Source organism: Ascaphus truei, chromosome 5 (genome assembly GCF_040206685.1).
Source record: "Ascaphus truei isolate aAscTru1 chromosome 5, aAscTru1.hap1, whole genome shotgun sequence".
NCBI classification, from domain to species: domain Eukaryota; kingdom Metazoa; phylum Chordata; class Amphibia; order Anura; family Ascaphidae; genus Ascaphus; species Ascaphus truei.
The window spans coordinates 286,680,194-286,702,366 of record NC_134487.1 but is presented as its reverse complement, the minus strand read 5'-3'; the positions used below and the strand labels follow the sequence as shown (position 1 = coordinate 286,702,366).

The following is a 22,173-nucleotide window of genomic DNA, read 5'->3' as shown; positions in this document are numbered from 1 at the left end:
CTACAGCGCGCCATGCATGCAGTTCTGCCATGCATGCAGTCCTTTTATTACTTTTTGGTGCTGATGGCCTTAATTCCATGAACTGGAACACATCTGACAATACTATAACATCACACACAAAACATTAACATAAACATTACTTGTATTGACTTTCCATTGTGATACTTCCCTCCGCCATATAATATATATCCTTCAATTACAGTGTGCCCGACTAATAAGCTGTTGGCTTTTCTAACTACTTGTTGGGCCTTATTAACCTGTTATACCCTTACCGCTTCCTTATATAAACATATTTAACTGTTCCTTGTATTAGCATAATTTTTTTTTTAACTACTTGGTTAATTAACGCACCTAGCTTGGCCTTGAACTTCGGCCTTCCCCAATAACTGTTAACAAGGCAATTCTTCTAGTCCTCTCTATTCCACAAACTTTTTCCCTCCTTCAATCTTTTATCTTGGGATACCCGAAGAAGTACTTTTAGTCCTTTGCACCCTTCCTAGTCCTCAAGATTCTTTTAAAGTCCCCTGCGTCGTTTTGTTTTCTTGCTGGCCTCGCCCCTTTTGGGGCTTTCATCATTTCTTCCGTTGCTCCTTGATTCACCCACAGAATCTTTTATCTTGTGCCTTTTGTGTCAGGTCTCTGTAAGTGTTCCTGCCTCTGTGAAGACTGTGTGGCAGGGTAGCTTAGTGTAAATTGTTTGTTGTCCTTAAAGAGAGCACTGCACACCTTGCTGAATTCCCTCCCTTTATCTGACACTGCTGTGCAATCCCACATGGCTGACCAGAAAACAACTTTTATAAATAATTGAAGTGTTTTGGTTGAGCTTCTGTATATAAATACTAGCTGAAAAAGCAGACGGCATTGCTTGGAAATTCTAAGAAACCACAAAACTATTTAGATTTATAAATCGGTCATTTAGTTTTTTAGTTAATGTGAAATCCCCTTCAGAGGTCTGTTCTATAGAGGGCGTGCGGCAGTTATAGTTGGCTGTGGTTAGTCAGCCTTCCTATAATAGTACCGCGTGTGCGCACGGCAGTGAGCCAGTCGGCAGATGAGGATGGGGAAAATAAAGATTTCGTGCCGCTGAAACGTGTGTGTACAATGTTAATAAATTTATTCTTACCAACGTATTGATTATAAACGTATTTATCACACACAATACACACACACAGTACCTCACTGTTTCGCTCACAGCATATACACAGAAAGTGTGCGGCACGTTCGCACAGGCACGCACGCACGGCCACACACTACATTACGGGCCTAAAGTAACAACTCCACCCATAATTGTTTAATTGCCTCTGAGGTCCTGAAGTGTTTGATTGAGAGCCTCTATTGTGCATTTGTAGGACATTGGCCTCTCGTCCCAAACACCGATCTCTCACACTTGAACTTTGGCTGCTCCTGTATTTTTGCTAATGTTGCAAATTGGATTTTCAGAGTGACCAAGATTGTGGTAGCTTGAGGGTTGTGTGATGGGATCATCATTTGTGATGTCATTGGTGATTTGTGTATTGGTGATCTCAGGGACAATCATTCAAAACGTGGTTACGATATCTTGAGATGTCCTAATGTATAGCTAGCAGATAAACAAACTTTCCAAAATATATAGTAGATAACCGTGCATATAGCAAAAGTTTGTGCTTTCATTGTTATTTTTTTAATGAATTACACATTTAATTTGTTTCGGGGCCTTTTGTCTGTGAAGTTGTTCAATCAAGAGTTTTCCTTACCCTTATCCCACCCTTATCAGAGAACCAATAAAGTTGAGAGGGGGGCTAGAGAGAATGTAATCTGGCTGTGTAATTACCCAGTGACATCACACAAAAGAGTAGCCTGACTCTGCTCACCATTTTTACAAACTAGCTCCTCCCTCTTCTTTGCTCCGCTGCAGACTGACAACCTGGTAATGAACTGCAACTCTGCCCTATCCTCCTCTTGATCTACATGCCCCTCTTTCTCTCTGCCGTCCTCGCCCTTCTAACGCCACACCAAGTCTAAACTGTCATACACACACGCATGCTCCACTCCTGCACTCGCTCCTCCGAATGCTGCCTCCTGGAAAAAATCTCACACTCTCGTAGACTTAATTCACTACAAATGTACCCTATCCTGTTTCAACTCTGCTCTCTTCCAGGCTAAACAAGTCTACTTTTCTTCACTAATCAACACTCACAAGTCTAACCCATGCCTACTTTTCTCTGTCTCTGACTCTCTGTTTTTCATCCAATTCACCTCAGAACTTTGCTGACTATTTCAAGACAAAGGTGGATTTCATTCATCAAGGCATCCTCTGTGTAGCCTCATATTTACACCTCCTCTTCCTAACTCTTCCTGCATCGACTGTTTTTTCCCCCTCTGTCACAAAGGAGGACATGTTGCTACTTGCATAATCTTCTCCCTCTATCACTTGTCTTGACCATCCCCTCAAATGTCTTGCTCCTACTTTTATCCCCACACTCAGTCATATTTTCAACTCCTCCCTCCAATCTGGTACCTTTACCACCTTCTTCAAGCACGCAAACCGTTATAAAAAGGTATCGCTACAAGCCGTTGTACCTTTACTCAAAAAGAAGCTTAACCCTACCTGTCTTCAATTATCACCCTGTCTCCCTCCAGCCATTTGCCTTTAAACTTCTTGAACGCCTTGTATTCTCTTGCTTAATCCATTTTCTCACCATCTATTCTCTACTAGATCTTCTACAATATTGCTTCCGCACTGCCCATTCCACTGAAACAGCCCTCACTAAAATAACTGACCTCCATGCTGCCGAAGACCAAGGCCATTACACTCTGCTCATATTACTCAACCTCTCTGCAGCCTTTGATACTGTGTATCCCACCCTTTTCACATTCGCCATATTCTTGGAATCCGTAACAGAGCACTATCCTGGATTTCCTCCCATTGTGCTTTCAGTGTCTATCTCTCAATTGGCATACCCCAGAGGTCTGTCCTGGGACCTCTTCTCTTTTCGCTTTACACACTCTAGTTGACCTTCTATCATCTCTTTGGTTCAAATTTCACCTCTATGCTAATGGCACACAAATGTACTTTTCAACCCCTGACCTTACACTTGTTGTACAGACAAATGTCTCTGCTACAACATCCTGGATGGTCTTCTGCCAACTTAACATGTCAGACGGAACTCCTTCTACTTCGTCCCAAGCCTGGCCCTACTGCCCCTTCTACATTACTATTGGCAGTACCATCATACAACCAGTATCACAAGCACGATGCCTAGGTGCGCATTCAATTCCACCCTCACATTCTCCTCTCCCTTTCACAATGTAACTTAAACCTGTTGTTTTTTCCTCTGTAACATTGCAAAGATTCGCCCTTTCCTCTGTTGCTCTACTTATAAAACTATAATACAGCCCCCATTTCTCTCCCGTCTCGACTATTCTAGTGTCCGGCCTTCCTTCCTTACAATCTGTCCTAAACGCTGCTTATAGAATCCCTTTATGCTCTCCTAGATCTGTCTCGGTGTCTCTCCAGCTGAAATCCCTCTCCTAGCTTCATATTAAATCTCGTATTGCATCCAAAATTCTCCTCTATTTTAAGGCCATACACTGCCCCTCATGTCTCAGCCCTAGTTTCTCGCTATACACCTGTGTGACTCTTGCGTTCTGCTCAAGGATGCGTTCTGTCTACCCCTTTTTGTATCTAAAGCCCTCTCCCGCCTAAAACCTCTCACTCACTGGGCCACACCTCTGGAATGCCCTTCCCCCTCCCTCCCCCTCTGTGAATATTATACATCTAACATGCAACGTGCACTTTCTAGAACAGCTTGCTACTGTCTCTGCAAGCTCTTCCTACTTATCACTTAGATTGCAAGCTCTTCGGGGCAGGGACTCCTTTTCCTAATGTTACTTTTATGTCTGAAGCGCTTATTCACATTGTGTTCTATTATCTCACGTGTATTAGTGCTGTGAAGCGCTATGTACATGGATGGTGCTATATAAATCAAGATATACATACTTGTACACCTACTTATAGATATCAGATTTGGGTAAAAATTGTATCAGTCACCCTGATGTAAGTAGACTGTAAACTCTCAGGATCAGGGCCCTCATTTCATTACCTTATCTATTTGCGCTTGACTGTCCTTATTTGTATGTCATTCTGTTTATGAATGTCACACTGTGCCCCACTGTACCCCGCTGCGAGAATAAACGAGAATAATAATGTAACTCCTTAAATACGTCACTGGCATTAGTTCACTTTGGTGCTTCTAGGGTGTGTTCGTTTTAATGGCGTTTTTAAATACGATGCCGCGTGTTTCCTCCTCATCCCGTTTGCTTCCCTCTTGCCTCCCACAGTCTCTGGCTAAGGATCGTCGGATGAAGCTCTTGAAACAGCAGCATGAAGTGGATGGTTTCTCAAAACAGCTGGAGCATGTGGTTTATTTCTCAAAGTGGGCAGTCTCCAGCGGCAGCAGCACAGCTTTACTGTACAGCAAACGCCTAGTGAGTAACAGCCTTGTGGCATTTACTTATTGCGCACTTATGCCCATTGTTTTGAAATTGATTTACTTTGTATTGTAATTTTGTAAAGCGCAGTACTGTATACGTTTTTGGAGCTATGTAATTACAATTATACTTGCAAAATGAGTAGCATGTAAGCTCCATGCCTTTTTAAGTAGACTACCAACCATTTTATTCTCTCCTTAACGTTTTTATTTGCTGTCTTACCTTGGCCATGACCTTATTCGACCAATACTTGATGGACTTGTGAAGCAGGTTTTCTGCTTGGGTTAAAGCGGCGATACCCCCCTACTAGTGTACCCTCTTCCACCCCCCCGCCGCCCCCACAATCCGAACCACACTGTTTAGCTCCGGAGACCTCATGGTTCCTGAGAAGTATTGGTTTAGTTACTGGTGTTTCTGCTCCCTTTAGGGAAATCATTATGGTCACCAAATATCCGGGAACAACACGGGCAACTATGCTGGTAATGATCTTTGGAATGTGGGGGGTCTTCCAAGATGAAAATAGCATGGTTCAGCTCCTGATTACAGATTTCTGGAAAAAAATATCCACATAGAAAATAGTCTGGGTATCTGCTTTTAATACAGCAAGGTCTCCTAGTAAAGTCTAAAAACATTCAGTGTTTTTTTCAGCAAAACACGAACAAAAGAAATTTCACGAAACATTATTTTCATTGCAAACGTTCTGATTCTGAAGGGTAACCTACGGATTGCTTTGCCAGACTGCACATAAAAATGAAGGGACAAAAAGTATATTTAGTTTACTTGGTGCTAGTGCATAAAATGCACCTAGAGCTCTCTACACATGTACATGTGGTCCTCGGGATCCGACAATCCGTTTTACATCTAATGGCTTATCCGACGCTACAAAAGGCAGTCGGTTATCATTAACAATTGCACTAGTATAAGAAAAAAGTGAATTCTTACAAATCTAGTATAATGTTATTCCCCAAACTAACACAACATATCCAAGTGAGGCAGCATGGCACCCAAAATAAAGTGTTAAGCCCATATGCTGCCTCAGCCTGTCAATAAGGCAACGCTGATTCACGGTTTAACTTTCTCCTCTGGAAAGTGATAGAGACAAATAGTGTTCACGTCGCAAACTGGTATTGCGATAGAGTGCAATTAAAGTAAATATGGTAATGATGATACCAGCACTGCTAATGAATGTTGTATATTCCTCCGTTGAACCGGGGCTTCATGAATCAGACCTCTTGTTGAATACATGTAGGAAGACTGATAAACAAACAAACAAAAGATACCTCCTTGAATGCACTCAGAGTGGCTAAATGGGTGATGTGGTAATTATAGTTAAAAACCTTTTAATCACATAAGAAAGTTAAAACATATTTGTATAGAGGGGTGTGGTATAAATAGTCCAAGACCAGCCCCTTGTTAACAAACCAATAGAATCTTCAACATTAGTAGGAAGATAGTAACAGTACTCCACCCTAAAGTGGGCTTACTCGCTTAGAAAAACCCCTGTATGTAACTCCAGACTAAAAGGCCCATGATACCTATGGAAATCCTATTATCAATAATTCAATAAACCTGGGATGGTACAGGTATACCGAAACTAAATCTGAAGGGGTGATAAACTAAAAGCCGATAGTATAAATCTGTGTGTAATCACTAGACCACTTTGAGGGTGGGTATAGAATAACTCCAGAACAGGGTGAAGTCAACAACAACAAAAAGAAAATAAAGTGAATACATAACCACACATAAAATAATGTATGAATATACAGAATATAATAAAATATTTGCCTTGATGGTGTTAATGCTCTGCAAAGGGCAGGCACAAAATGTGCTCTTATGAATGCCCAGAGGCACGGTTCAAGGACCGTATCCAGTTATAGCCTCATTAACATGCTAATAATTTAGCGCAGAGATCATTAACATAGTCTCCTTACTTGAAACCAGTAAAAGACATAGGGCAAACAGGGTCAATGTTGGTTATTAATGAGTACACAGGTTGTAGGACTCACTGAATGGTTAGTAGTATTATATCTCCATACATGTGAGCATATATAGAAAATGAGTACCTAATGCTGTTAACAATAAGTAAATAGTACCCCTGACTCAGCCCCTTAGTGTTGGGGATTAAACCATTGATCCCTATGTCCTGCACAAGTGATGTGATTGTGGAATGGTGGCTATATGTGGAGGGAGGCAGGGTATATAGTGCCGTGTAGTCCCAGTTCCCTAGACATAGGCATCTGACAGGCTATTCAAGTGTTATACTTAGCTCCTGGATGCTGTCTAAGTTCATAGCCCCTTCGTTACTTCCCCGAGTGGAAGGGAAAGCAGGCAGGATGCCCAGGAAGAAGTGTCCCGGTTTCAAAGTAGCAGCTGCAGCCGCGGAGGTGCCATCTTGGGTGCGGTGACGTCATCACGTTCTGGTCACCTGACGCACGTTTCGCGCGTGATCGCGCTTTCTCAAAGGTATAGGCACATAGTAAACGTGCACTTTAAGTAGCTACTGGTTGTTATGGCAACTGTTGGGGGAGTGTCTCCCCTATGTCGCCTGCTAGGCTATCTGATGCATTGTCAGTCTCGCAGTTAATTGATTAATCTCGGGAGTGACGTGGCTTGCACACATCTTGGGGATCGTTTGCCCCTTGTTGAAGTACCCAGTGCAGGCCAATATTAACGCATACTATATGAGTAGAGTATGTTTATATACATGCAGGTGAGAGCAGCAGCAGCTCCAATAAAATGTATACAACTGTTTAAATGGTGATGCCAGATAAATAAAGGCATTACCATCTTGCCCGAGATCCATATGGCTGATAACTACATCTATCTCCCCCTTGCAATACTACACTGTAATCGTAGAAGGATAGGGGGGCAGAGGAAAAGATGGTAAGGGGAGAGGTATGGATAGCCATATCTCTGTCTGCAGAGGTGAGTACTGGATTGCAACACACCCTGCAGATAGGTAGCTAGAGTTTGAGGACAGGGGTATCTAGGGGACAGTAACGGCTCAAAGGGAGGGAATATAGCGGAGACATAAGTATAGAGACGTTGCCCATTGTAAATGGTCAAGAAAGTGAGGAGCATGCGCATTTAAGTCCCTATCCTCTTTTGCACCAGTATTTGGCACTATTTACTTATCACTATTGTTATCCCTATCCTCTTTTGCACCAGTATTTGGCACTATTTACTTATCATCACTATTGTTCATCTCTCTCCCCCCCCCCCCCCTTTGTTATAGCCTATACATGTAGGAAGAAACAGATACAAAATACTGGTGCAATAACGTATTACTCCAGGCAACAAACGCAAAGGGGATACAGTAAAACTCACAATCTCCCCAAAGGTAGCGTGCAGGGAGTGACTTGGGGCGCACGCCAACCCTACTCCAGTCTCGTCAGGTGTGTGCGTGCATCCACATACAGCTTTCTCCGTCTGTTCTTCTCACCAGCAGATGCTCCGGGACCTCTGAAGTCAGCAAACTGAACTGCCGAAGGCTTGATACGGTGGCCTCTAATGTCCAAAATGCCCAGCGCGTTTTGCCAGTCTGTCGGCTTCTTCTGGGGTTATGTTGGGCTTCCGAAGGTGCCGAGTTTATATATCCTACTGTGTGTATGGAAATGTGAGGGCGGCCGGCAATCGAGATCTAGCCAGTAATACTTTGGGGGCCGTTCTTTGCTTAACTGAAGTCAGCTCAGATATATCGTAGTAATGAAACTGTAAGATATATAAACTCGGCACCTTCGGAAGCCCAACATAACCCCAGAAGAAGCCATCAGACTGGCGAAACGCGTTGGGCTTTTTGCACATTGGAGGCCATCGTATCAAGCCTTCGGCAGTTCCGTTTGCTGACGTCAGAGGTCCCAGAGTGTCTGCTGGTGAGAGGACCAGACAGAGAAAGCTGTATGCGTTCGCACGCACAGAACGGGAAGGACGAACACCTGAAGAGACTGGAGTAGGGTTGAATTGCGCTACAAGTCACTCCCTGCACGCTACCTTTGGGGAGATTGTGAGTTTTATTGTATCCCCTTTGTGGTGTTTGTTGCCTGGAGTAAAACGTTATTGCACCAGTATTTTGTATCTGTTTCATCCTACATGTATTCAACAATGGATGTCTGATTCATGATGTCCTGGATCAACGGAGGTATATACAACCTTCATTAGCAGTGCTGGTATCATCATTACCATATTTACTTTAATTGCACTCTGTCGCAATATCAGTTTGCGCCGTGAACACTATTTGTCTTTATATCTGGTATATTGCAGTTGGGAAACTGCAAGTGTTTAGCAGCACCTGATTTGTATTTCACTCATAGTGCACTGCTTTTTGTATGCTTATTTTTGTATACAACTTAATTGTCACTTATATCACCAATAATATAAGTTTGCGCCTTATTCAATTCACATTTCCTCTGGAAAGTGGCCTAGCCCTGGTTAAAGCATTATTTGTAAATTGTAATGAGATGGGCTGGTTGTGTAGTCTAGGGACTAGGGTGGGGGTGGATGTGGCTGCCTGCTGGAAGTGTACATACTCAAAGGCTGGAACATTCTCTTCCCAGCACCATGGCTGCCTGAAACTGTTCTCCGTGTCCTAGCCCAGTTAGTTAGTATTGGTTAGTTTCTATTTCCCACTCTCCCAGGGCCGCTCTTCGGGGCTATACTTCAGCACTCTGCTCCACCCCTCACCGGGTTCACTCTGGAATGGCTGTTTTAAAGGGACATTGCTGATTGGTCGGCACCTGGTTCTCCGTGATTTGAATTGTACGCCGGGATTCTCTACAGGCCAACACCCATCCGAGCTCCAGGGGGTCATGTAGGTTGGTCTGAGTGATTAGAGACCATCCTGTTTGCAGAGCGGTCCTCCCTACAGAGCCTCTTCAGCTCTATGGATATTGTCGGTGGCAACCAGATTAAGCTCATTTCGGCAACCTGCAACTGGCACGCACCGAAAATAACCTTGTATTAGGATATTATTGTGTGTTGTACCTTTTTGCCCACTGTTGGCTTTGGCTAAAACTTGTTTGTTAACTCGTGTGTCTGCCTGGTAATTACCCAGCGACCCTTGACCTCCCGGCGGGAGATGTTGGCCAGTCTGGTGCCTTCGGGGCGGTGAGTGACAGCCACAGAATAAGGCCAGTTACCCCCTTGTTGGTAAGTCATTCTTCTGTTGCTAGCCATGTCCCACAGCTTAGCTAAAAAAAGCTTCCCTACATTTTACGTGGGTAAAGATGACATCAACAGTTATCTGAGGTTGTTTGAAAAAAAATGCAACCTGCATCAGCTCCCCGAGACAGACTGGTTGGTTGAAATTCCTGTTCCCGCAGCTGAACGGACAAGCTGCAGAGTTGTACCGGTAAATGGACATGGAGGAAGCTGGCAACTACGAGGTTGGTGAGGCAGGTCTTCCTGGCCTTCTTGGCTACAGTTCTGGCCCTGGAAAGGGGGCCCCAGGATATACATGCCTAGTTTGTCTCCATACCTGAAGTGTTGGGTAGCCTGCAGCTACCGTGAAGGAACTGTTCATAAAAGAGCAATTCTTGCTTAAGTGAAGCCCTGAGGTACGGGAGTGGGTCATAGATCACAACTCTCGGCGCGCTCCCAACTTCCAGTTCTGACAGTGAGTTCCAGTACGAGCGTAAGTGCCATCATTGCTGTCGAACAGGGCATATGAGAGTTGATTTTTCATCTCTTCCGCAGTATGGGGCCACGTCTCCTAGCCCATAACACATCTCAAATGTAGACGGCCACCTGCAGAACGAGGCAGTCCGATCTGTACAGCAGGCGACTCATTCCACAGAGATAGCAGATACAGCACACCTCAGGAGTGGGGGCTACCCGAACATCCCTTAGCTGGCCTGGTGACAACCATATGATTCGCGTCTGTCCAGTGACCGTGGGCACCACACCAGCAGCTGGCTTACTTGACACTGGGGTGACCATGACCCTATTACTTCCTGCTTGTTCAATCCAGAACAGCTTTAGCCTGTGTATTTCAGAATTGGGCTTGAGCCGAGGTTATATAGGGAGGCTGATGTGATGAATGGCCTCAATGAGGTTTGCCGGCCATTGACCTAGGGCGCTTGGTTGCGATTCTACCACACCGATCATCCAAAGCCAGGTACAAGCAGCCGTCAGCCTAAAGGTCCTGTCTGACCTGCTGATTGTGAGATGGGAAGCCCACCCCCCGATGAACCGCGGCCCAATGTATATGGGTAGAGACCATAGAGGTGGGCTGGGAAGAGCCCGACATGTGGAAGTGAGGGCTACTGTTTTGGGAACAGGCGCCCGGTGCTCCTGATATATCATGGACAGGGACCATCAGGAAGTCATTCCAGGCTTGGCTTCTACGTTTGGCCCACGAGATCCTACTAGCCGGACATCAAGTGGTGACTCGCATGAAGGGCCACCTGACCCAGATTTTTTTTTTTAAAGCCAGGAGTGGCACTGGCATTGGCAAGGTTTTGCCTCTCCTGTGACACTTCAAGCGAGGTGGCAGGCATGGCAAAGCGGTGAAGGCACCTCTACCGGTGACCAGGGAATCCTTCCAGCGAGTTGCAATCAACATAGTGGGGGCCCCTTATGATACCTAGTCGGTCATGGAAACTATCCTTTAAGTGGTGGACTTTGCCACCAGGTTCCCCGAGGCCGTAGCTTTCCTCGATAGAGGCACATAAGGTAGTGGGGGTAGGCCCTTCTAAAAAAAAAAATGTTGCTATGTTAGGTTTACCGAGTGAGATCCTCATCGATCAGGGGATGTAGTTCATATCGGAACTGCTCCAGTGTGTCTGGGATAAGTGCAGAGTTGAAGGATTTTGCACTGTTACAATTTTCCTTGGGCCGTCTTTCAGCACTCCACTCCCTCACCGGATTAGCCCTTTCCGGACACTCCTCTCTCTCAGGATTAACAGGATGATTAAAGGGACACCGCTGATCAGCTCCCGGTTCTCCATGATTCAGGGTGCAGGCCAGGATTCGATACAAACTGACGCTGATCCAAGCTCCAGGAATTCCGGAACCGTTCCACTTTACCTGGATCAAGGACTCTATTGTAGTCGTCAATACGTTGAGGCAGTTAGAGGTCCTCTCCACAGAGCCTCTCCAGGTCTGTGGACATTGTCAGCGGCATCCAAGGTAAACTCGCTTGAGTAGCGAGCTCAGAACCTTGTATTGGGATATTGTTTTCTCGTACCTGTTGCCCACTATTGGCTTCAGCTAAATAAACTCACATTTTGTCCTGCGTTCTGCCTAGCAATTGCGATCCCAAAACGGTCTGGTCAACCACGTTCGTGAAAGTAAGAATATCAGTTTACATACGATTCAGTGGCAATGTTATGGCACCAGGACAATGAAGTCTGGTACAACTCTTAACACGTTCAAAACAAATGGAATGGTATTTAAGATGTCTGATTTTTTTAAGAGCGCCTGCAAAGGAGTATTTACAAAGCATAAAAATATATTTACTTTTTCATTTCAGATTACCTATCGCCTAAGGCATCTTCTTCGTGCCAGGTGTGATGTAACCCCAGTGACAAATACTGTTCAGTTTCACTGTGATGCCAACTCATGGGCTCAGAATATTTTCAATTTAGGTACGTCTTAATCTTTACAAGATGTGAAATTTATATTATGCGCTATATATATCTTCCCTATATTTAGTTTTTTGTTGGGCTTTTAACTTCACTGGTCAGTTCACATAAAGAAACCAGCAGAAAACAGATTTATTTAGACATGGAAAACAACCTCTTACAATTTCACATTTTATTTACGTGGCACAAATGGTTCTGGTTCGTTTTCTTTTTATTTTGGTGGTCGATTTATATATTTTGTCCCTGGGTATCCATGACCCGTTTGTTTTTGTACTTTAAAAAATATATATTTTTTTTTTTACCTTTTTGAGTTGTAATTACCATACTTGATATTGCTCAACCTTGAAGTACTCCTTTTCCTAACTCAATTTCGTGTCTGCCGATTGAAATATTTGAACAGCAGAAAGGATTTGTGCAATGGCACTAAAGTCTGTAGAGACACTGAAGAGGACTAGGTTTAAGCAATAGCAAGGACTTCTTAAATTTCAATAAATCTGTTCACTAGGAAAAAAGACCTTTTCAATTGTTAAAATACATGTAATTTGGAAGGCATTTACTTTTTTAACATTAATTACATTTTCAAGATCTTAAATCTATTATATTTTGAAATATAATAATACTTCCTTCCACCTATCATTGAACCTTAGATGGGGCAAGGGATTAAGAAGAAAAGTGCAAACCGATCCTCTTATCACTGGGGGCTGAAGAGTAAAGGGTGGGTGGCGGGATCCATTGGCAAATGAGCCTTCCATGAGGCTGACACCTCTTAAAATGTATGTCACTAACTTTCCCTAAAACGTCTGACTCCCATGGGTACTATCGCTGTAATAATTAATCTCAATAGATTTATTTTTGTAATATTGCTATCATATTGGTATATTGCCCAACACATTCCTGAACCTTGTGGCACTGTTCACTCCCTCTTCAGAGGGAAAGGAACTCCTTTCCTTATGGCTCTGTCATCTGTTCGGCAACCAATTTTGTATCCATTCTTACCTGCTCAATACAGCTGCAACTCTGCGCTACTTACCTCTGAAACAGGTTCTCTGGTTATTGAAGAGGGTGACCCCTCTCAACACACGACTCCTATGGAGGTTCAGAATTCTCAGGGGACCCCACCTGGCAACCAGCTGTCCAAGTTCCCGACACAGATCAGCCTGGCCCAGCTCCGCATCCAGCATATGCATCAGCAGATCCTGGCCCAGCGGCAGCAAGCTCAGCGCAGACCGGCCCCCGTGGGGCCGCAGAATCCTGCTGTGCCCCCCCCACAGCCCATGGGCATCCCTAATCCCAGAGTCCAAGGGCCGCTCCAGCATCAGCCGCCAGCTAGTAACCAGGTATGAACAAATGTCCAGGTCTATTTAGAAATATTCAGAACAATCCACATAACGTGGGTCATTAAGATGTTGTGACTGTAAAGACATAATCCTGTTTGATGCCAGTTGCAACCTATTGTGAACTTCAGTATAGTTGTGAATGTGAGACAGACTAATAGATATTTTCATATATTTTTTTTCCCCCATGCTGGCTTCCTTAGGAAGGGGAGGGCTTAGAATAGGTTGTACGCATTTCTTCTGAGTGGGGATGTTATTTACCAGGTTGTGATCAAACATGCTGCCATTTTGCTTTCCTGACCAGGTGCAGCGTATGGTGAATTTTCAGAATGTCAACGCTAAGCCCAATGGAAGGGTAATACCCAACCAACCAATGCGATATCCTCACAACGTGCAGTCTGCACAGGACATGCAAAATATGCAGAATATGCAACACATGCAGAATATGCAGAATATGCAGAACATGCAGAATATGCAGAATATGCAGAACATGCAACATATGCAGAATATGCAGAACATGCAAAGCATACCAAGGCCAGGGTTGGGGCCTGTTGGATCAAACCCCGTCCGAGTAGCTTTTTTGGCCCAACAGGCAATGAAACAGGTAAGGAAGAGGGAAGGCCTGCACATGCTTCCTTGTCTGTGTTCCCATGCTTTGCCCGAGAGTGGAGATTATAGCATCAGTTTGCAAGTCTAAGCGCATGCAGAAAGATATTTCTAAAAAGATGAGCTGTCTAGTGCAGGTCAGGGTCTTGTGACCTTGATGACATGGTCAGGTGTTTTTTCATTTATATATACATACGCACATAATTAATGAAAATATTGGCTAAAGTTGTGAAAAAAAGCGAACATTTTTTAAAAATTGCACAATTTCTCTATTTTGCACACGCACAATTGCGACCATTGAACTGCAACCGTTCACACATCTCTATTGTGTATATCTGAGTTTTCTAAGTTGACACAAATTTTAAGGTCCATTTTATTTGTTCACCTGCGTCTCACATTTGGGGAATTACAAACGATTTCCACTCTTTGCGTTTCTTCTCCCCTTGCCACCTTCCTTGTGTTCCCTCTTTTTTCCTTCATGTTGAAATCTGTCCCAGGGACATGTGACTCTTCCTTCTTGTTTACTTATCCACTCACTGTTCCTGCAGTTCCTTCCCTTTGCTGCTTGGTTTGCTGTGTTGTCAGTGTAAACATCCTTGGTATGATGCATGTTTGTTACCGTCTTAAAGGACTTGCCCCAAACCAATGTTTGCTCTGGTATTCTGTTTGTTTTTCCCCACCAGTGGCAGGTCAGTGGTAGTCCTACGGCGGCCCCTTCAGCTGCCAGCAGCACCACCTCCACCCCGTCCAGTCCCACGATTACCAGCGTTGCAGGGAGTGATGGGAAGGGTCTGTTTTCACCCGTTATTGACCTGGTATCTTCAGCTAGCAACTCGTTTAACCTCCCTCCCCTACCTGATGTAAGTTTAACTGTGCACTGTACATGATGGGGGCATAACACTTGCCATTCCTCCGAAGGCTGTACCTTTTTGAGGTTTGCAGTGCTAGTATTTTTTACTCCTCCTTCCCTATTGGTTTGAGTGCTGTGTAGTTAACTTTAAAAGTGCAGTCCTGCCCTACACCCAATGGCTGGCCAATCAATCTTGGATTGAAGGTAGTTTTCTAAATCAGACCATAGTATTAGTCTATTCTGTTTACCTTAAAGATGGAGACTTCATTTCCTTTAGCTACAACCCTCATTTGTGTAGGTTGAACAGGACTTGTGTTTACATCATTGAGTAAACGTTTTCCTGTTAGTCACAGGTATATCAAAAGGCCAAGTTTGCAGCGAATGACACGTAGCATTACAGAGAGCTCCCTTGGAATTGGAAAACATGCTCCTCAAGACTGATTTTGCATGTTCTTCAGAGCTCTCCTCAGTACAATATGCTTATAGGGTTTGAAGTATATGGCCAAAGCAGGGGATTTATAACTTTTGTTTCCGTCTCTCTTCCCCCCCCCCCCCCTCCTTCTACCCTCTTTCTTTTAAAGATCGACAGCTCTGGCAATGTTATACTTTACAACATGATGCGGAAAGAAGGCAGCATGGATAACAACCAGCAACGGATGATATCACACAGAACTGTTCAGTCCCCTAATTCCTCGGTGCCATCACCCTTAGGTACCTACTACCTGTGATTTATCTTAGTCACAAGATAATGTAAGCTAGCCATGTATGATTATTGTATACCCTCTATATTTGCAATACTTGGCATAGTTTATGTATGATTGCAGTTGTGATATTTTGCAAGCCTTCAAAATGTCACAAGTACTTTCTGATTGTAATAAGGTAATATGCTTTTTTTAATATGTGTGTGTGTGTGTGTGTGTGTGTGTGTGTGTGTGTGTGTGTGTGTGTGTGTGTGTGTGTGTGTGTGTGTGTGTGTCAGAATACGATATGTCAACATTTTATCTGATTGCAGTCGGTACATTTTCTGAAAAGTTACATGTAAGGTATAATTGCAGTAATGTATCAGGGAATTCCAATAGTATGTAGCCTGTACTGTTCAGTTGCACACAGCAGCCGGTTGAATAGTGTAATGGCATATGTGTAGGGATTCCGGATATATATATATCTATCGGAAATATTACTGTATGCTCATTTGCATGTCTTAGACAGGTCTGCAACCCCGCCTTTCACCATTAGCACACAGCACTTCCACTGCAGCAAGGTATTCTGGGAAATGACATGCAAATGGACACACAGTGTCACCTTTTGCTTCAAAACCATTTTTAACATGGTTCCCTATAGGCTTAAGCTTGCTGCATGGTCACAGCTTTGAGCACAGCCAGGGTTAAGATGTATAGCCAGAAAACCCACCCACAGACAGCCGTTTCGACCTTAATGGGTCTCATCAGTGTGGGGTTGGTTAACTGGCTATGCAATGAGGATGGAGTTTACCATACTGAGTTAAGTTATGGTGGGTAAAAAAAGTGACAAAAACTTTTTTTACCCACCATAACTGTGTGGTTTTTTTTTATATATATATATATATGTCAGTGTTTTCGTTCAGCGCTTTCATTTTATTTTAAAACTTGTGTGTGTGTCATATCAGGACAAAACAATCATCTGTTCCTTAGCAGGTCTAAAAATTAGGTACATACAACCTCAGAGGAACAACAACAACAACAACACATGACATATTACACCGTGTCATGATTTATTTAAGAGAAATAAAGCCAAAATGGAGAAGCTATGTGTGGAAAAACTAAGTACACCCTTACTGCTTCCATAGGAATTAAGATGCTAAGTAACAGACAGGTGCTGCTAATCAAATGCCCTTGATTAATTGATCATCCCAAAGTGTGACCACCTCTATAAAAGCCGAAGTTTTAGCAGTTTGCTGGCCTAGAGCATTCAGGTGTGTTTATACAATACCAAGGAGGAAAGACATCAGCAATGATCTTAGAGAAGCAATTGTTACTGCTCATCAATCTGGGAAGGGTTATAAGGCCATTTCCAAACAATTTAAAGTCCATCATTCTACAGTGAGAAAGATGATTATTCAAAAGTGGAAAACATTTAAAACCGTTGCCAATCTTCCTAGGAGTGGACGTCCAAGCAAATTCACCCCAAGGTCAGACCGTGCAATGCTCAGAGAAATTGCAAAAAACCCAAGAGTTACATCTCAGACTCTATACGCCTCAGTTAGCATGTTAAATGTTAAAGTTCATGACAGTACAATTAGAAAAAGACTGAACAAGTATGGTTTGTTTGGAAGGGTTGCCAGGAGAAAGCCTCTTCTCTCTAAAAAGAACATGGCAGCACGGCTTAGGTTTGCAAAGTTGCATCTGAACAAACCACAAGACCTCTGGAACAATGTCCTTAGGACAGACGAGACCAAAGTGGAGATGTTTGGCCATAATGCACTGCGCCACGTTTGGCGAAAAACAAACACAGCATATGAGCACAAACACCTCATCCCCAACTGTCAAGCACGGTGGTGGAGGGGTGAAGATTTGGGCTTGTTTTGCAGCCACAGGACCTGGGAACCTTGCAGTCATTGAGTCGACCATGAACTCCTCTGTATACCAAAGTATTCTAGAGTCAAATGTGAGGCCATCTGTTCGACAGCTAAAGCTTGGCCGAAATTGGGTCATGCAACAGGACAATGATCCCAAGCACACCAGCAAATTTACAACAGAATGGCTTAAAAAGAAAAGAATTAAGGTGTTGCAATGGCCCAGTCAAAGTCCAGATCTCAACCCGATTGAAATGGCTTAAGAGAGCTGTGCATAAACAAATGCCCACAAACCTCAATGAACTGAAGCAACGTTGTAAAGAAGAGTGGACCAAAATTCCTCCACAACGATGTGAGAAACTGATAGACATACAGAAAACGATTACTTCAAGTTATTGCTGCTGCTAAAGGTGGTTCTACAAGCTATTGAATCATAAGGTGTACTTAGTTTTTCACACATGGCTTCTCCATTTTGGCTTTATTATTGTTAAATCATGACACAGTGTAATATGTCATGTGTTGTTGTTCATCTGAGGTTGTATTTACCTCATTTTAAGACCTGCTAAGGAACAGGTGGTTATGTCCTGATATGTAAAACCATGGAATTCAAAGAGGGTGTACTTTCTTTTTCACATGAGTGTATGTGTATATGTGTGTATTTTTTGTTTTTTGTTTTTACATGTTTATATTCAGAAAATAGGTTCATTTTTATTTTATTTCCATACTATTTGTGTCGCCTCTGTGACTGGTTTGCTACAAGAGGTTTTATTTTATAATCAGAAATTATGCTTCATTTCCGGTTCTGCCGTTTTTAACTGGAAGTGCAAAATGTTCCATGGTGGGGTTTTTTTCCTTCTGGTTTTTTTGTTTTTGTTTTGTTCTTTTGGTTAAAACCTGAAACTGGAATTCCTATATATTGCAATTCAACATTCATTATGTACTACTTTAATGCAGGACAAATGCAATTCCTCAAGTGACGAACATGACGCATCATTTGCTTTTATGGGCAACTACATTAACAAATAAGACCAACCCATTTTTCCTCAGCCCATCTCCCAAACACAAACTTATATTGTGGACAGATGATAGGTAAACTGGAAAAGACTCCCTTTGCGTTGCCAATATCTGTCATGAGGTACTCAAGTTGAAACCAATGAAGCAGGATGCTGTGCCTAATTTAAACAACAAACTGTAACTCGCATGATGAAGTGTCACAACGTGTAAATATTTGTTATGTTGGAGACATTTGCGATTGCCAAATAACAATTTTATTGTTACATATTCTAGTATAGGAGCTTGTGAGAACTCTTTAAAGCAGCTGTCCTGCGTAACCTTTTTTTTGTTCTGTTTGTTGTTCTACTAAATGCAGCATGTGAGTAGCTTTAATGAGAAATAATTACATACGCTGCCGATCTGTTCTCCTGTGATAAATTGGCAAATATCCTCCTCCCTGGGCTATCGAAATGGCTGACTTCTGACTGTGCTGCAGTCTGTGAAATGCTTCAGCTGCAATGTAACATTATATTACTAAGTGTAGCACTTTTATTGTTACAGATTTCAGGTCAGCAATAGTCTGCTGCTAGGAACACTGCAACAGATCTGTTTGTGATACTTTGTTGCCAGGGGGCAGATCTCTAGTTAGATTAGAGAACAAATGTTAGTCAACACTTGTTACTCCATATTTGCATTCCCCATTGCATAGCTTGTAAGCTGCATGATTGCAACTCAATGTACACCATGCCACATTTTATATGAATCTGAATCGCTCGTTTCAGGGAGCATGTCTCTGGGATATGTGAGCAGGTAGTCTCTCTTTGGAGTCTTACTGTAGAGTCAACTTGCAACATTAAGGTTCATTGGCAATCTTGAAAGCAGAATATTGCTTACTGAACATGCATATTGGTTCTACGGGGGACTCTGTTAGAGGAGCATGAACAGATAAGATACTGGGTAACCGTTAGCCGGAGGGTAAGAGGCAGGTCAGTTATTGACTGACCCATCCAAATAGTTTTGCCAGATTTGAAAACATTAAGAGGACTGATTCCTCTAGCGAAATAGTGCCTTTATCTCAGAGGGCACTCATGGTATTCTGAGACCTAGGCCGGTTGTGTCGGAATGGGGACAATTGGCTGTTTAACGCCGACCAAACGCCCCACCGGCCACCTCGACGCTTGACTTTCCGTCGTGTGCACTTCGGCGCTGTCTTTAAATGTCAGTCCTGCGCTCCCTCGTCAATATCCAGCATGGCTGAGCGCTCTCGACAACGTCACTTGTGGTTGCCGCTCCGTTGCACGGGACATTTGAAGATGGGGTCAGAGCTTGCTGTGGGTTGTCGTGGCAGCAGAGCGCCACTGGGGGTTTGGTCATAACAAAACGTCCTAGATCTGTTGTGATGGTAGAGACCAAGTCAATATGAGGTAGAGTGGGCAATCTGTTGCTGCAACTGTATGACCAGAACAGTTTGCTCTGGGTCACCATATATTGTGCATCAGGTAGACTGGTTGTTGGGAGGGGCTAATATGACCTGGCGTTGTTGGCACCAATAATGGGTTAGACAATGGATGAGAACTGGGAAAGGCGATGGGGGAACCATGTGTGGTCAAGCAAGCAGGGCTGAACTCGTATTAAATACAGATGCTAGAAAATCTATAAACTAAAATGAATGGGAGGAGAAAGGCAAGAGCAGATAAGCCAATAAATGGTAGAGTATCTAAAACAATAGCACAGGCCGGCAAAAACCAAATACATGCTTGCTAATGCAAGAAGCCTGGCAGATAACATTGTGGAGCCTGAAATAAGTCTGTCATGAACGGCACACGTGAGCACATGACTTGTGTATGTGAAAAGGGTTAATATTTCCAGCTATCCTGCTGGTTAATTTAGTTCCCCGCAGTGAATAGTGTAATAGCCGTACAACTAAAGGAAACCGTTTTGGGGTATGCTAAAAGACCATCACATTGCCCGAATTGAGGAACAAACTTGGAAAGGAACATTGTAATTTTAAAAGAATTAAGAAGTAACAAATATTTGAGAAATCATGACCAAAACATGGGCTCATTTTAAGATCATTTTTCAAAGGCAATATTATGAGATTAACAAAAGCTGTCAACTAAGAATCTGCAAGAAATAAATGGGGATGAAGAACTTGCTGGAAAATACAGAATATATATGGACAATCTTTAAAACTTTGTTGGATGAGAGTACACTTTTCAGTGTAAACCCTCGAGTAGTAAACATAAAAGAAACCAATCAAAACAGTGGCTAAATAAAAAAGCAGGGGAAGAAATAGATAGGAAGGGAGGCATTTCGATTTAGTCAAAAGTAACAATCCTCTTATCAAAGTTTTAACAAATGTAACAAGTTAGATCAGATTATAAAAAAAATTGAATGAAAAAAGGATTGCAATGTAAGATCAACCCTAAAAAGTTCAAGTACATTAATGATTGATTTGAGGGAAGCAAGTAAATTATAAGGGATAAGGTGAAAGCAGAGATAATAAACATTTTATTTATTTTTTGTCTGTATATAAGGAGGCGGAGCCAATTGCACAAATATTACAACAAAAGGAAGTCGCAACCTCAACATCACCATTTGGTTAACACCAGAAGATGTGCAATGGTGCTTGATAAAATGATGGCAACTAAAGCAAAGGACCCCATTGGCATACACCCAAGGTTTCTAAAGGAATTTGGATCAATAAGAACCAAATAGTTATATTTAATGTTCAAGGACTCAATTTCCACAGGCTCTGTACCACAAGGTTGGCATAAAGCAGATGTGGCGCTTATATTTAAAATCTAGATCACAACCAGGATGTTACAAATACTGGTGATTATACGCTTACACAAACTATTAAGCTGGAGTATACAGATCACGCTCCGAAACTTTAGGAGGAACCCCTTCATCTTACGATGTCCTGGGAGAGTGGGGAACACTAGAACAGGTCCTGGCACGTTCACGGATAGATTCCCCAAACCCACCCCACCACCCCCCCACTCCCTCCCTTGGGTAGGTAAACGATAGATGGGGTTTAATACAGATAGATGTAAGGTTATGAATTTGGAAGCAAGAATAATCATGTTGCGTACAAATTAAATGGGACAACATTCGGTAAATCCTTGCAGAAAGGTCTGAGTGCGGGTAGACCGCCCACGCAATAGTCCTCAATGTCACAGTAGCGCCAAAGGGTAATAGGATATCATGCATAAAATGTTGTATGGATTGAAGGGTAAATGGCATAATTCTGCCACTATATAAATCTTTGACTACACCTTAAATATGGAGTGCAATTTTGTACCGCAAAGGTTTATACCACCCAAAACGTTGCTGCTATGTGTCCATGCACTTGTCTTAAGAATCCAAAAATATAAAGATTTGTGGCTAATCTGCTAAGAAGTCTCTTTCTGCTAATATGCAGTGTCTGGGATCGAAAGTACCCTCTTGGGTGTGCTTTAACTATTTTTTCTTTTTGATGTTTTGCAATTTTGGACTATGTGGTAGTCCTTTTGTTTTACACGTGTACTGTTGTTGCATGTGACTTTTTTTTTTTGTATCTGCTGGTATGTGACTCTTGTGTTTTTTGTTTGTACAGTTTTGGGCACCGCGCCTTAAAAAAAGACCGTATGGAACTGGAAAAAGTGCGGAGAAACACAGAATTTGACGCAGATCACTTGTCCCAACCTAGTCTGCCTATTTTCCTATCTGCTGTAAAACCTCAGGCCCTATCTGATCCTTGGCTTTCTTTCATATGTAGGATTTAGCCTCCTGTCTATCCCACGCATA

The 22,173-nt window shown here is 42.9% G+C and overlaps 1 protein-coding gene across 1 annotated transcript in view; it reads left to right on the top strand.

Annotated features, from left to right (window-relative positions):
- The window catches only part of TRIM24 (tripartite motif containing 24), a 102,608-nt gene that overhangs the window by 64,916 nt on the left and 15,519 nt on the right, over positions 1 to 22,173 (top strand). The window contains exons 7-12 of the mRNA XM_075602499.1: positions 4,321 to 4,467; positions 11,939 to 12,053; positions 13,092 to 13,387; positions 13,689 to 13,988; positions 14,674 to 14,850; positions 15,422 to 15,551. Coding sequence (XP_075458614.1) covers positions 4,321 to 4,467; positions 11,939 to 12,053; positions 13,092 to 13,387; positions 13,689 to 13,988; positions 14,674 to 14,850; positions 15,422 to 15,551 — 1,165 coding nt within the window. The remainder of the gene's footprint in view (positions 1 to 4,320; positions 4,468 to 11,938; positions 12,054 to 13,091; positions 13,388 to 13,688; positions 13,989 to 14,673; positions 14,851 to 15,421; positions 15,552 to 22,173) is intronic.